A 15,144-nucleotide genomic window follows, 5' to 3' on the forward strand; every position below is an offset into this window, starting at 1 on the left:
CATCCCTAAAAAGATTCTGGAAAAGTATTTTATATATTTCATACACATATGTGCCATATAAAAATGGTTTCCCTTGAGCCTAAAACAACAGAGATAGGGTGGGTTCAGACTTCTCTAGTGAGCTACAATACACTGGTAGAACTTATTTTATTCATTCTGCTCTGGGATGTTAAAAACCTGTGCAGTTTCTTGGGCAAAGTTCCCAAGAGAACATCAAGAAGTGCAAAAAGGCTGTAGTACCCTTGAGAAGGGAAGAGAAGTCACGAAAACCATAACTAGGAATTAAATCGGAACAAGTGCCTTTGAGAACTTCTCACCTCTTCCTCCAGGAATATGATTTAATAGCTGAACTAGTGTTTTAAGTGAAGCCAAAAACCACCTCTATAGAGCAAATCTCAGATAAAATGAAGTTTTGAACTCTACACCTAAACTGGGCTCCCTTAAGATGAAGCTACAGAAGAATACAATGGTATCTGCTTAATTCATGGAAAACAAAAAGGGAAGTAAAAAAAATAGCTTGTTTGGCAACTAGCTATTTGGAAAGAGAGAAAACAATGATCAGTCAAGGGAGGAAGGATTTTTATACCTTTTGCATATACCTCCTAAAGGTAAACTACTGCTGAAAAATTGCTTGTGACCTTATAACTAGGCGCACAACTTCTGCTTTGGGAAGTTGTCAAAGCAATCTCATGAAGGAGAACAATCCATTCCCTTGTGAACATGGCAGTGTCTTGGGTTGCATCTCTCACAACCAATGACAATGTACAACTGGCAAACATTAACAAAAACACCTGTAGTACACTGGATAAAATAAGATGCCAAGTACTTAAACATTCATCTTAAGCTGGCTCTTATTTTGAGTGAATTTCTCTAGTCTGAAGGAAATTCTGTAGTAGGTTGATAAATCCATAGCTGCAGAATCATGGAAGACTATAATTCACAAGCAAAAACGAAAATTCACTGATGTTTATTAGGAGAAAGATGTGCACTTATTTTAAAAAACCCCACAAATAGAGGTTGACACTTCTGTTTTCAAGAGAAGGTTTGTTCAATGTTCTTACTTACGTCAGACCGCATCAGTGCCTTATTACATTTTCAGCATTTAGTATACATCTGTCAGCTCCTTGCTTTCAAGCAGTAACAAAAGCCACAGAAGAGAATTCAAGGACATCTCTCTTGTAACAATGCTTAAACTGTGGATTACAGAATTAGAATTTTAAAATGTACCTCAAATTTATTTCACATAATTGTATTTTTCTTTTTTGAAATGAAAACTATTCTATCAGAGGCCTCTCTTTTTCAGCCTTTTTTTATACTATTGTAACAATTAGCTTGCATTCTGTTAGCACCTCTTTTCCAAAGTGCTTTTTGAGATTCTTGAATAAGGTGGGCACTATGTTTTAAATAGTTTGTGATGTACATGACCTGGAGTCTTATTTATAAAAGAATATGTATTTTTCTGTTTGATATATTTACAGAAACAAGTGTCAAACCTAAATACTGGCCCTATCTTGATACAAGTCCCATCAGAAAGTGATATATTTGACATCATCTTAAATTTTCCCATTATAACCTTGCCAAGTGATCTAGGAATTCTATTTAATAAAAATGCTCGAAACACATGGTTAGAAACAAGTGAACATTTACTATGGTTAGAAAACAAAATAAAGATGAGTTTCCAGATGGGACAATGGTCAGTTTTTAGGCCTGCCACACGCTGGACAGTATCACTTGTACTGGAAAACTACAACCTTACTAATATAATGTAATAATGCACTTGATCCCATGTTGGTTTAAACAGGTATAATATACTATATACACACTATTCTAAACTCTCCTTAAGAGCTAAAACTGGAGCTATAGTGAAGAAATTTATTTTTTCTGCTCTCACTTTAACTGAACATTTTAAATTATTACTTTTGACTTGATACTTTGAATGCTGTCTATTAAGATAATCAGTCTGCAATTCTTTTATAGCATTGGCAAATATGAAAATGTATGTACAAGTGTTAGTAAATATCCAAAATGCCACATTTCCTTCTTAAGAATGTATTCAATAAAGTGTTAGGTATGTCACAAACAAAGCTTTTGTAAACAAGTGATAAATTACTTAATGTTCAATTCTGATTATAACCAGGTACATATTAATCATAAAATACACATTCTCTAGTTATTTTTCCATGGCCCACATATGCAAATATACGAGATAAGCCACTTAAAATTATCAAGAGCATATAAACCTACTCAACAAGAATTTATGAAATATAAAACAAAATAAGATGCCAACATCAAGAAAAAAGTGACACTTTGTTCCACTGCAAAGTGAAACCAAACAATTTATTTGTGCTAAATGAATGGAAAGAATGTATTCAGAATACATTTCTTTTTACATTGTACCAGTTTAGGCTGCTATATAAGCATTCATTAGTTCCATGTTGTGCTACTTTCTATGTTCTCTGTTTTGTTTCTACCAAGCAATACAACATTTCTGGCTGTTACGCCAATATATTCCTATAAGATGATCATTATACCATATTTTTCTAATAGTCTTTTGAACATTTAGAATACTTGTTCAAACTTTATTTTAGGGGAATCACAATTAATATATTTTAAGAAAAAAAAGGTGTTCTCTACAATCAACATTGGCTTCTGCAGCAGAAATCAAAGAGCACACTTTAATCAGCCACCAGTAACCTGTTGGCAGGACCACACTTGCAGAAGTTCTTTATGATAGCACACACAGTAGCTTACAAGTTAATGTAAATGGTGAAATGAAACCAATCAATTTTTAAGGTCCATGAATCATACATTCTATATATTCTGACAAGCAAATTTCCCCACATTTAACATCAAACTGTACCATACATTTGAGGTGTTTATTCTTAAGAGGAGAAAGTATGGATGCATCATGTGTGCTGAATACTGAACCTGTATTAAGCTTATTTATTAGGTGATACAATAATAATATGCATCTTGGGCACTAATTAAAGATGACTGACTCACTTTTGCACTAAAAGCTGTATCTTCAAATTACTGAAATGTAGTGCTGATTTACCATATGCTTGGTAAATACCATAATATTTAGGAGTTTATAATAATAGTCTATCATGCCTGTAATTTTATGCAAATTGTTATGAAAAAAAAATTTAAAAAAAAAGGTCTCTCTTTAGTTTTATAAACCTAAAAGCCAGGAAAATGAAGCTTTGGAGCCTAGCAAAACAACATACTGTTGTATTACCAAATAGAGTAGCAAATGTTCCAGCCAGAGAATGGACATACATGTAGTTCAAGTAAACACTGATGGAAATTTCTGTTAAGTTAGTGTTGTAGACCCAAAACATTGGCTGCATTTTATACAAATGTTTACAACACAATTAACAGTGAAGCCTATATAACCTCAGTGCAAATAAGTCAAATCCAAATACGCCAAGTAAGCCTTTGGCTTTTAGTAAACTGCTCTGTGTTATGAGTCCAAATTTGAATACAGATTGCTGAGCACATGCACTAAGGCTGAGAGGAGGGATGCACTGAATGCTGAAAAGTGGACGACTGCAATGCTGTTGATTGGGCCATAGGCTGCACAGGTGGTGGTGGTGGTGGTGGTGGAGGAGGAGGTGGTGGCTGCACCGGGGTCTGCGTGTTTGGAGAAGGAGGTGGAGTGGGACGCTTAAATTTGTCAGGGCTGTTACTTCTTCGTGGTGAAGGCCTCTGCAGAACAAATATTGAAATCATGTTTAACAATTCTAAAAAACTTTGAGTGATTAACTCTTTAACACAGCTCAGTGCACTGGTTAAGACAAAATTCAAAATAACAATTAACTGAGGAAACCGATAAAGACACTGAACGCTCACAATACAGTGAAATCCACTCAAATTTTGAGTTTGATTTTACTCTGAAAGACATGAGCGAAGCACACATTTTTAAGGCAAAAATATTCACTGGCAACTAGTGAGAAAGGAAGAAGTAGCATACACCTTCAGGGCATCACTAACTGACAGCCTACAGGGAAAAAAATTAATGGGGAAGCTCAATTAAGGCAGCAATTCATCTATGCTTGGCTAAGCAGCAGGTGATAATGAGCAGCTCACTGAATTTTGGCAGGGTGCAAATTCAAAGCAAATCATGCACATCTAAATTCAAATGGCAAGATTACAAATGATTTTAAAATGTTCACGTTTGATAATGAGGTAAAATACAAATCTAACAAGGTCTTCTTTATGATGAAAGTGTCACAAACGGGACTACATCCTTTTGAGCTCCTACAACTAAACAGCAGCTAAACTATAGAATTTCTCCCTACCAGACATCTGGTAAGTCTGTTGGGGTTGGGGGAGGGAAGGAATTGGGGCTGGGACAAGCTGCCAAGGTGGGGCAATCGCCAGGCAGGGGAAGGGGGCAGGTGGGTGGGATACAGGTGCGGCAGCACTGGGAACAGGGGCTCTGCCCTGCTGCCACTTGCCAGCTGGGGTGGGGGGTGGGATGCAGGTGAGGCTCACTCCAGGTAGAAGGGGGCAAGCGGTAGCAAGGCATAGCCCCTGTTCCCAGCACTGCCGCACCAGCATCCCATGTCCCACCATGCCACGCCACACCAGCTAGCAAGCGGTGGAAGGGCACAGCATGGGGATCACCACCTCCCCCGGGACCCAGCAGGTGCAGTGCGGCTCAGCAGGGCACTGTGTGCTACCTGGGAGCTGGGGCAGCTTTAGTAGTTGCCCAGAGCACAGCAGCGCTCAGCCCCAGCTCCCGGACAGTGTTGAGTGCCCTTCCGAGCTGCACTTGAGCCATGGGACAGCTGCTGGGAGTTGTGTGTGGGGGGTGATCCCCGGTGCCCCATGCTGTGCCGGGGGGCTCTGCTACAAGCCCTCAGATGCCCCCAGTTGCCACTGCCAGAGCCAGTGAGTACAGGGCTTTTTAATTAAAAAAAAAAAATTAAGTACTGGGACTAGGCTGGGGCTAGACAGGGGATGGGGCTGGGCTGGGCAGGGCAGCCATGGAGGCTTCTCCCACAGCTCCCCACACTTGGGGAGAGGCAGGCACAGCCAGAGGAGCTGCAGGAGAGCCTGCAGCCATCCAGCTTTGCCTGCCTCCCCCTGGCCAATCCAAATCTCTGCAAATTAGCGCCGAATCTTCTGAAGCTGATTCAGCCGAATTTATTCAGGACAGTGATCCAAATCGAATCACTGTCCTCTAAATCAGCTGAATCCGAACTGAATACTTCCCTATTCGCACACATTTACTGCAAAGATCTGTGGCAGTTTTGTTGCTGTCTTGATATGTCACCCAGACTGTCCTAAGATGCTACACTTCCTGGACACTGTTACTCTATATCTCATAGGCAGACACTATTCTGGAAAAAAAACTTCTACATTCTGTCTTTCAAATTCAAGGTCTGTATTCTATTTAGGGGCATGAGGTATGCGAGAAAATATTGGAAATATGAGAAAAATTTCAAAATTACCAACAGAAAATAAGCAGTTATTTTTTGGGGGAAAACAGCAAAAAACTGGACACCACATATACTGCACAGCAAGTCAAAATCATTTATAAAAGAGGTATATACAAAGAAAAGCTTTTTCAAATGAAGTGTCAAGGGGCACTACTAAAAATGGAATCTAACCAAGGCACACTGATGTAATCTCTGTAAATATGCAACAGATTAGGCTAATGTCTAAAAAGAGCTATGGGCTCTTTGATAACTACCGGTCAGGACTTCTGCTTCAAAAAGCACTTCCAGTACTAAAATATCTCCAATAGGATGGAGTCTTGGTTCAGTATGAATTCGAAAAGTAGATAGCCAATTACTAATAGACCACGATGCCTGAAGCGTCCAGCATTTTTTTTGGTCTGTCTTAAAGATCTTGCCTCCATGCTCTGATATATCTTAGCTTGACTGTGCTTAGCTTATCATACAAAGATGAGTAATAATTACATAAGAATTAATTTTTCTATTCAGTATTTTCCCCTAAAATTATGTAAATATTATTATGCCTCTGAAAAGAAAAGAGTCAAGGAATAAAGAAATTACATCACTGATCAAAGACTGCAAGGAGTAACAGCAAGACTAGAAACAGAACTGTAGTCTGTTTCTCTGTTTACTTATCCATCATACCATGCAGCTCCTAGCCATGAGATCTTCATTGTGTGTAATATGATTGTAGACTTCAACAGTTGTGGCATTACTAAATCACACCAGGAAAGTTTAGTCAGACAGTATCTAAAATATTCTGTACTTTTTTGGAGTAATTCTTTTAAGGATCTTTTTCCTGAGAGGTTGGCCTGTCTCTTCTATGTTTTGTGAAAGCAAATTACAAATCGATGAAAACAAGTTTTTAAAACGGACCACTGGCATAGAGAAACATCTTGCAAGAGACTTTATGTTGCAGTTCTCAGACTCAAAGTCTACCCCTTCATAACTTTTCTGAATTTAGTGGCATCCCATTTCAAAAAACTAATTTCACTTGTTTATTCACTATGGAAAATTAACAGAAAAATCTTGTGTTAATAAGAACTCAGAAAGAAATCCATTCTGATCTATGTGTTCTATCTGAAACCTCTAGGTTTATCTTGTGAATTCTATGTAGGTGTCTGCATACCTAACAGTGCTAATATTAGACAGCACCTGCACCACCTTTAAGAGGATCCTATGGTACACTGGGTGAAAATCGTTGTTTTACATATTACTGTACTTGTTCAGAAATTTCAGTAGTGCTTCTCATCTGATGTGAAGTATTTTGTCAAATGGCTGATGCTTTAGCTTTCTTTGCTTTTAAAAACTTAAATTCTTGGAAGAAACTGAATTAGGCTGAGATATTAAACACAATAGAAGCAGAAAGGTGAAAGATGCTAAGAAAACTAACAGATAATACTAGTTTCTTCTTTGTCAGTGAGAAGAGTAATTAGGAGCTAACTGCCTGTGAGAGACATGAAGGTTACCCTGTGTTACCCTGAAGAAAACCTGAGCTTGGTAAAAACAAGAAGAAAAATTAAAGTAATATTTTAATTCCTGGTATAGGGTATATAGGTAAAAACACTCCTTCTCACACTGCCAGCTGATCCACAGGGCAATATCTGTTACTGCCCTTAAGACAACAATGTATCCTTTTTTCTTCAAGGAAAAAGTGTTCTGCAGTGAGAATCAATCAGTTTCCGGTGGATGGAGAGGAAATCAGGTTTGGTAAAGATTGCAGACATTTTAATGAAACAAAATGAAACTTCTACAAAAATCCCCCAAAAACTTTTAAAGATAAATAGAAATATTTAAATAAAAGTGATTAATTTAAAAGAAACATTTACTACTTTTAATACTCACTGTAATACCATGGGATGGTCCCATATGCTGCACATGAAGGCCTGGGGAGTTGTAATAAGACATTCCAGCTCTAGTCAATGAAGTTGGTGGTGTAAAACCAACTGTATGACTTGCATATGATAGACCTAAAATTAAAGTAAAAGGGACATAACCATAGCATACAATATTTGCATAGAAATATTAACTTAATTCAAATAAAAAACAGCTTAAGAAATTATATATTTTTTCAATTCAGTTTGTAATTATCACAGTGCACAGAAAGACAACAATATTACAAAATTTAGTATGTTTCCTAAAGGTTTCCTTAATTACACTTGACAATATTAGGTAGCATGATTTTTTTTTAAAGGCTCAGTCTGTATTCTGGAGTAGGGGATGCTAGCTGGACTATAGGATGGACTATACACTGAACACATTTTAAATCTTGCCATCTGCACATGAAGGGTGGGAAGGGATTCATGTTTAAGAAGGTTAGTTAATGTTTTTAAGCATGTCTTATTTTCTCAGTTTACATAATCCACCCAAAGACCCTTAAAATATACTTTTAGCTGAGCATGTTATTTTTCAGAACTGCAGAGACCCTCCAAAGCCAACTGAAGTCCATGGGAATGGCAGTTGCTAAGCACTTCTGAAGTTCAGATTCTAAAATGCTTTGAACACGCCACTGAAAAAAGCAGATCCTCCAAAATCTTTCAACTCATCCTACATCTTTCAAATGAATATATCTGTTGAACAGAAGGCATAATCATTTTCTCAGATGCTAGGCAAAGAGCCAAGCATTGTTTTTGGTGTGAGCATCTGAAATTAATTTTTGATTGCATATTAAACTTTTATAACAGCATGAGAAGTCAGCTAAAACAGGATATACCAGCCTTCAAACTTTGCCCACTGTCAACACAATCTAGCACCACTAAAGCTGAAGTACATACCAGCACTTTCATTTCTCCTTAGCTGTCTATATTTGGCTTTCCCTCATCTGATTCCAAAATATTGAAGGAAAATTAGTGTCTTACATAAGGAAATCAACATTGTAATAAACTTGACTATCATAACTGAAAACCTGATTTTCTCACAAGTTAAAAAGTCTCCGAAGCTGCCATTAACACACCCTGACTTTACTGCCACTAACAACAGAGACAAAGATTAAATTGTTCATCCATATAATGCTCCATCTACGGGTGCAAAGCTGAAACACTTGCAACTAGGTTTCAGTGTTCTTATGAGCACTACAGTGAGATTCAGCTCCATTCTCCCTTGTCAGTCTCACTTGGTGACAGTCAGTCTGTATGTCATAGACATGACAGCACAAAACTTACAGCTTAGGAGATGTAAAGATGGTTCTCTGCCACCCACATAATACACAGCCTCCTAATGTTGGGCTGCTTTGGGGAGTTGTCCAAGGTCTCATCTACACTGCAGAAACAAATTACTGTGGTGAAATGTAGAGATATTGGAGTTAACTTAGCAACAGTCGAGTCCAATGATTCTCTACCAGTGTCTGGGGAAGCTGGGGTGCCATGAGAGGCTTTGAAGGGTGCCACAGGAAGCATAAGGTGAGCAAGGTATGAAAAGATAAGCAGACAAAGTCAGGCTCAAGCTCTCCCTACTTGGCTGCTCCCTGCCCATACTGCCTGGCCCCTCTGCAAGGAGGTAAGCCCTATAATAAATTAGTTTTTAAAATGCAGTCACAAAATTCACAGAAGTTTGAAAGGGCTAAAACAGCTGGAAACCACTGAACTAGCCATAAAAGCACAACTCCATGCAGGGTATTTAATCCTGCCTACCATTACAGCAGCCTGCCCCTAACTGGAATGGGGACTTCAAAAGCCAACCTGTAGCTGACTACCTCTGGTTCTGAAAAAAGAATTCATCAGTTAGAATTGAGGATGTTTGGTGCTGCATGAACTTATGTTTTGTTTCAGCATCTAAGACATGAAGTTCTCCCAACAGCTATTTTCTGCATTATGCATCGTATGCACATAATTCATTATGTGAAATTCCCTTTCTTCTTAGTTAACTAAAAAAAAAAAACCAACAGTCTTGGAAGGTATGAAGCTTTGAATTGTAAAATATGAATTTATAAGATGGAAAGGACACTGACAGAAGCGAGTTTATAGAGTGCTGATGTGGCTCTTTACTACACGAGCATCTGTCAGAACTAGAAGCCTCCCAGGAAAAATAAATAAATCAGTTTTTATGTTCTTTTTTCCCCTTTTAATGTTTAGGGCTACATTTCAATTTTCTCCATCTTTGTGATACACTTCCTGGTAGAAAGTGAGGGCTCAAAGTTCCTTTGACTGCAGCAGTTGATAAGTTCAAGTCATCAATAATGTCCCATTTATGATGCGAGAATAAGATACAAAGAAAGTAGTTCTACACCAATGTTTCAAGGACCCAGGTTAGTATGCATGGACTATGAAAACGGCAGTTACATTCTGCAATGCAAGGTAATAGGTCATCATGAACATACATATATGTATGAGTGAGAGAGCAAGATGGCACTTAATTTTTAATAACACGACTGTACATTAAGTTATGTATTAAGAACTGAAAAATATATGGCATTTTCCTAATATTTAGAAACCACTTTGGCATAGCAAAATTGGATCACTGAGAATCAAAAAGCCCAAAAATCCTAATGCAAATCTTGCCATCATTTGGCTAGTTAAATTTAATTTTTTTAAAACTTATTTTACCCACTATGGGAAAGAAAATTACTTAGTAAAACCTTTTCTAAAAAAGAACTTATATTAACCCCAGAGTTTGGACAAGCCATGTGTTTTAGCAGGCCTGTGTATTACAATATCTGAGTCCTGTTCCACAGTAATGCGTCATATAGGCCAATTGCTGCTTTTACTAGCATGCTTGCTAGTTATGCTGAGTTCTCAAAATCAATTTGAGAAAGCAAAACATTCAAAATTTTCATTACATATTAGATAATTTATGATCAACATCTAATACTAATGGCTAGCAGGTTTTAGCGCATGGTCCATGGCGATGTTCAGGACATTTTGGACTCAAAGTAAATGTTTTAAATGGCATAACATTACCAGTAAAACATTTTTTTTAATTTAATATCTTTAGTAATTAAGAATTCATTTATGCAAGAGCAGTTGTAACCTACACATTCTCCTTTGCAATTGAAATAAATTCTCAGCCCAATCACAACATTCAGAAAATTTTAGTTTCCTTTAGGTGTAAATCTTATGCAAGTCTCGACAGAGATCAGAAATGCTAATGGGATTGTTTCGATTGCAGGTACGAACAGACACACATTTTAGCAACTCTATAAGGGAAGAGGGAACTGCTGCTATTCAGGAATATGCAGCAACTGTTACAATGCACCTATTACCTCCACATGATCCTGCTAGCAAGTCAAGTTAGCTAAATCACCTAACTTTGACCCAGATTGAAGCAGGAATAAAGTTGGAATATGCTTGCTACAGAATCTTGCAGATGTTGTAGTTTAACAGTTTAAATCAGCACAATGTCAGATTTGCAGAACTACACAAATGTATAAACTCCCAATCATTTTGGGAAGGTTCAAATTTTTTTTCACTTTGGCTCTCTATTAGCAAGACTTCTGAAAGGTGTTATTCACCATGCATCAGCAGCCTTGGTTTTAATAGATTCCCAAAATCTAGTAAACTACTAGAACCGTGTACTCTGTCAAAGAAAGCTGGAGGGCAAGAAGAATGAACACATATACCAACCTTCAGTTGTCAACTACGCACTATTCACTTAAAATGCTCACAGTATTGTCACAGCAGTCCAAAATATGTGCTGCATTCTATCAATTTTTTTTTTTTAAAGATAATACATAAACATATGGATCACTGACTCACTTATTTCCATGTCATCTTTAATAGGCTATTTAAATAAATTAATATAGCACATTATTATGCAGTGTATACAAGATTTTCAGACACTAGTTTATACATTTACCAGGTGATATAGGTCTGCTAGAACTTGGTGAGGGTGTATAAGGGATTGGACTGGAAACAGTGCGAGGTCTTAATCCTTGTGCAGACATCTCATTAAAATATCTAAGAAAAAAAGGTTAAAAAATAATTTGATTAACCGTTTCAAAACCTTCTATGTTTCAAATGACATTTATCTCATACTCTATAACAAGATCAGGTTAGTATAGGACCAATTATCTTTGGGCTGTTGTATCATGCCTTGGTTACGTGTTTGCTTCACCTCTGAGAACTTCAGTTCAAACACTGGCTTAGTTTGCAGCCAAAGTTGGTTTGAATCCTGTTATTTTCATGTACCAACTCACACAATGACAATCACAAGATTTAAGGCCAAAAGGGATCATAAGATTCATAAGCTAATACAACCTTTTATCTTACATTTTCACCCAGTTATCCATGCATAGAAGCCAATAACTTGTTTTGATCTGCCTTCCAGAAAGGCAGTCAGTCTATTTTGTCTATATAAAGAGAGGGAGAATCCATCACTTCCCTTTATTGCTTGCTCCAGTGGTTAATCACTTTTAGAGTTAAAAATCTGTGCCTTATATTCTGTTTGAATTGCCAGGTACTGACATACAGCCATTGGGGTTCCTGTTACTCATTTTCTACTACCTTTTGTAGCCAGAAGTTTCTTCCCACGAAGATTACATAAAAAACAAATCGTTTCTGATATTCTCCCACCCTGACCCACTTGTGGCTCTTTTCGGCACCGTTTCCAATTTTTTCAAAACCCTTTATTAAAAGGAGACAACTGAACAATATGTAGCTTTCCAGTATCCATCTCACCAATGACACCTGAGGAGTTTAATTAATCAACTCCTTTACTATTATTTGCTGCTACTCTGTTCATATGTCCAAGAACCCTGAAGCTTTGCATCTGGCCGTTTTAAAATGCATTTAGACTGAATATTCCCAGCTTAGTCAAGAAGGGCAGATCATTCCCTTTGCTCACTGAACCTGTCACCCACAGATTTTTGAATCAGTAGTGACTTTAATTTCAGATCTTTAATAAAAATACTAAACAGGACTGACAGTACTAGTTCCTGCAGAACCCTGTTAAAAATACTCTAATATGATTCCTTATTGATCAAAATTGTGAATTCTGTCAGCTGCTTAATGTGTACTTTAATGATACTTTGTGTCACTAATTTCTAGTCAAGATGTCACATGGTACTAAGATTCAAAAGTTATACTGGATATTGGTGGCAGTCTAGCTACAGTAATACCAGCTAAGTGATATTCAACTTAGTTAAATATCACTGACTTTGATGCTGCCACAGCTAAACTCTAGCTGGTTAGTTTAAAAGCTAGCCAAGGTATTGCTGAACTGTTCTCAACTGCCACAAAGGTACCAGGTGTTATATATCTACACAGTTATTTTTCTGAAAGTGTTTAGTCTTTTTCAAAAAATTAAACAAGCTTTGATAAGACCTATTTTCCAAAAGAGGACGCAGACTGGCATTAGTTACATTCATTTACATTATTCATTGAACCTTTTATCCTCAAGTGTGCTATAGGATTGGGAAAAAAAAGTTACTTTAAATCAGGAGAGGGCACCTTTCAACAGAACTATGCATTTGTGCTCTCTGTCAAGATCTCTTTTATAAGCAGTAAACTCAACCATGCAAATTAAGAATCACTATCTTACCAAACACAAGTAAAAAACAAACAACCCCTCCTAACCCCCCCGCTGAGCCATATGACCAGTCAATAGCAACACTGTTTTTATACAACTTTGAAGTCAAGCTTTACTAAACAAAATCTTTTTTTTTTTTTTTTTTTTTTTTAAGCTTAATCTCCCTTCCTTTAACCCCTGGGATTGCTAGGATTGTATTAATTATAATATAAGCATCTTCTGGGAGAGACCCAACCACATATATAGTGCCATGCAAATAAGCAAAAAAACTAGAATTGACAAGATTATATGAATTTAGACAATATTTGTTAATAACGTTATACTGCTACCACAAGCAAGATTAGTTAAACCACAAAAATTTTAATGGGATATTATACAACTGTTAGCCAAATACAAATGCAAATAAAAGTTGCATTTGATCTTTAACCAACTGTAAAACAAAATTTCTAATGTTTTGTTTTTGGAAAGTTATGTAGATATAGTTTAGTTACTTTTAATACCTGAATACAGGTATCCTCAGTGAACTCCATCTTCTGGTGACCCATTTTCATGGATCATTATTAAGGTTAATACAATACAAAATGGTTCAATACAGCTTTCAATACTGGCAAACAGTACAGATCAAGTAAAAAGATGTAGCAACACAAATATTAGGACACTGTCATACCACGGTGATGCAAGATAGTGATGACCATGAAAGACTTAATACCCCTAATTTGTAAGGTCAGTGAAAGGAAAGCTGTTTCCTTTAATAGGGAAAAACAAGGATTTTAAAATACTATGTTCCCAACACTAAACCTAGTCCAACAAGAACATCTTTTGGGAGGTGTAAGTGCATTCTCTATAAATATATATCTAATGCACATCAGGTCCTCTTGGAATGTCAAGATTTGCAATATTGTATTTTACGTTATGCAAACAACATTTGCATAAAACGAGGGCGCCTCATCTGTTTAACTCAGGTGATATCTTGATCTTGCAGTTTTATGGTCAGAACCATGTTAACATGTTTTGATTAGTTTCTAACTATAGTTTACACATACCTTTCATTTAAACTGAAAAGTATATTTGTTGTAAAACTCTTCACTAATTCATGTATAAACTATTCCCTTGCTCACAGTAAACCTAATCTATCCCCTCATGAAATTAAACCATAAAAGCTTACAAGCTTTTTGTATATTCTAGACTTTTTTTCCACATTAATTTAAGCTGAGCGCTCATCTAGAAATTTCTACTTGTGAATTCAATCAGAGCTGATATTACCTACACATTACACTGAAATATCTGAATGGCTAAAGAATACATACCTTTCATCATCCATTTCTAAACTGGACTCACTTTCTGATAGTTGTCTGCATAATGCTTCCCTTCGCTCCATCTCCCTCTGCAATTTTCTTTGAAGCCTTAAGTTCTCTTCTCTCATATGCCGCTCCTCCTCTAAATATTGCGCCATCTTCTCTGAATCTGAAATTCCAAAACTTCTGTTAACTTTTAGTTGAAAGCTCATTATCGTATACATGCACATACTTTAAACTTAACTTCCCTATCAGTATAGATCAAGTACTGTGAGTGCAAGCGGCTCCAGGAATTAAACTAAATAGAGTGACGTTTAAATTAGAGACCAAGTTAAGCAGATAGTGACCCAAACTAGTCGCTGATAGCTATTTAGTAAATTATGACATTAAGCCTATATTTTTTTTAGTGGAACAGATCTAAAAATATATTGTAAGGCTTAAAAAAAGAGGAAGAAAATGAAGAGAACCAGAACTGAAGGCAAAATTTTACAAATTTAGAGATCTAAAACTTTAGAGAGGTTTCTTTGCCTTTCATATATTATCTCGATTTCTCTGATTTAGTAATTACTTCTATGTTTCATTTTAAAATGAGGGTATTCAAAACTTTTGTTTGTATATGCACACATAGTTCACTGATCTGTCAAAGCAAGTATTTGGGTTTGATACAGCTAAACAGTAATGCAAGTTACTACTGTCTAGTAAGTCTAAAGGAAAGTCTTAGAGTTGACAGAGGAGAAAAATAAGCGTAAGTAAAATCCAGAAAAAAACAAAACATTTAAACTACCTATATTAAACTACAGTCTTATGCATATTTCCCTGCATGCCTTCAGTTAAAGAGACATTATTCCAGCAGGACATCTGTCAATGTTAAGAATGATCATTTAGTTTTACTTCAAGTAGCAGCATTTAAATATTAAGAATTT

The 15,144-nt window shown here is 36.6% G+C and overlaps 1 protein-coding gene across 1 annotated transcript in view; it reads right to left on the minus strand.

Annotated features, from left to right (window-relative positions):
- Positions 1-2,295: 2,295 nt before the first annotated feature.
- Positions 2,296-15,144, minus strand: part of CCDC6 (coiled-coil domain containing 6) — a 90,573-nt gene continuing 77,724 nt past the window's right edge. Inside the window, exons 6-9 of the mRNA XM_090056937.1 lie at positions 14,234-14,390; positions 11,256-11,356; positions 7,311-7,435; positions 2,296-3,708 (exon numbers count right to left, since the gene is read on the minus strand). Of these exons, the coding sequence (XP_089913063.1) occupies positions 3,505-3,708; positions 7,311-7,435; positions 11,256-11,356; positions 14,234-14,390 (587 nt within the window). The 3' untranslated portion in view covers positions 2,296-3,504. The remainder of the gene's footprint in view (positions 3,709-7,310; positions 7,436-11,255; positions 11,357-14,233; positions 14,391-15,144) is intronic.

The sequence above is a fragment of the Crocodylus siamensis genome, chromosome 7, assembly GCF_052110815.1.
Source record: "Crocodylus siamensis isolate JL-2025a chromosome 7, ASM5211081v1, whole genome shotgun sequence".
Taxonomy (NCBI): Eukaryota; Metazoa; Chordata; order Crocodylia; family Crocodylidae; genus Crocodylus; species Crocodylus siamensis.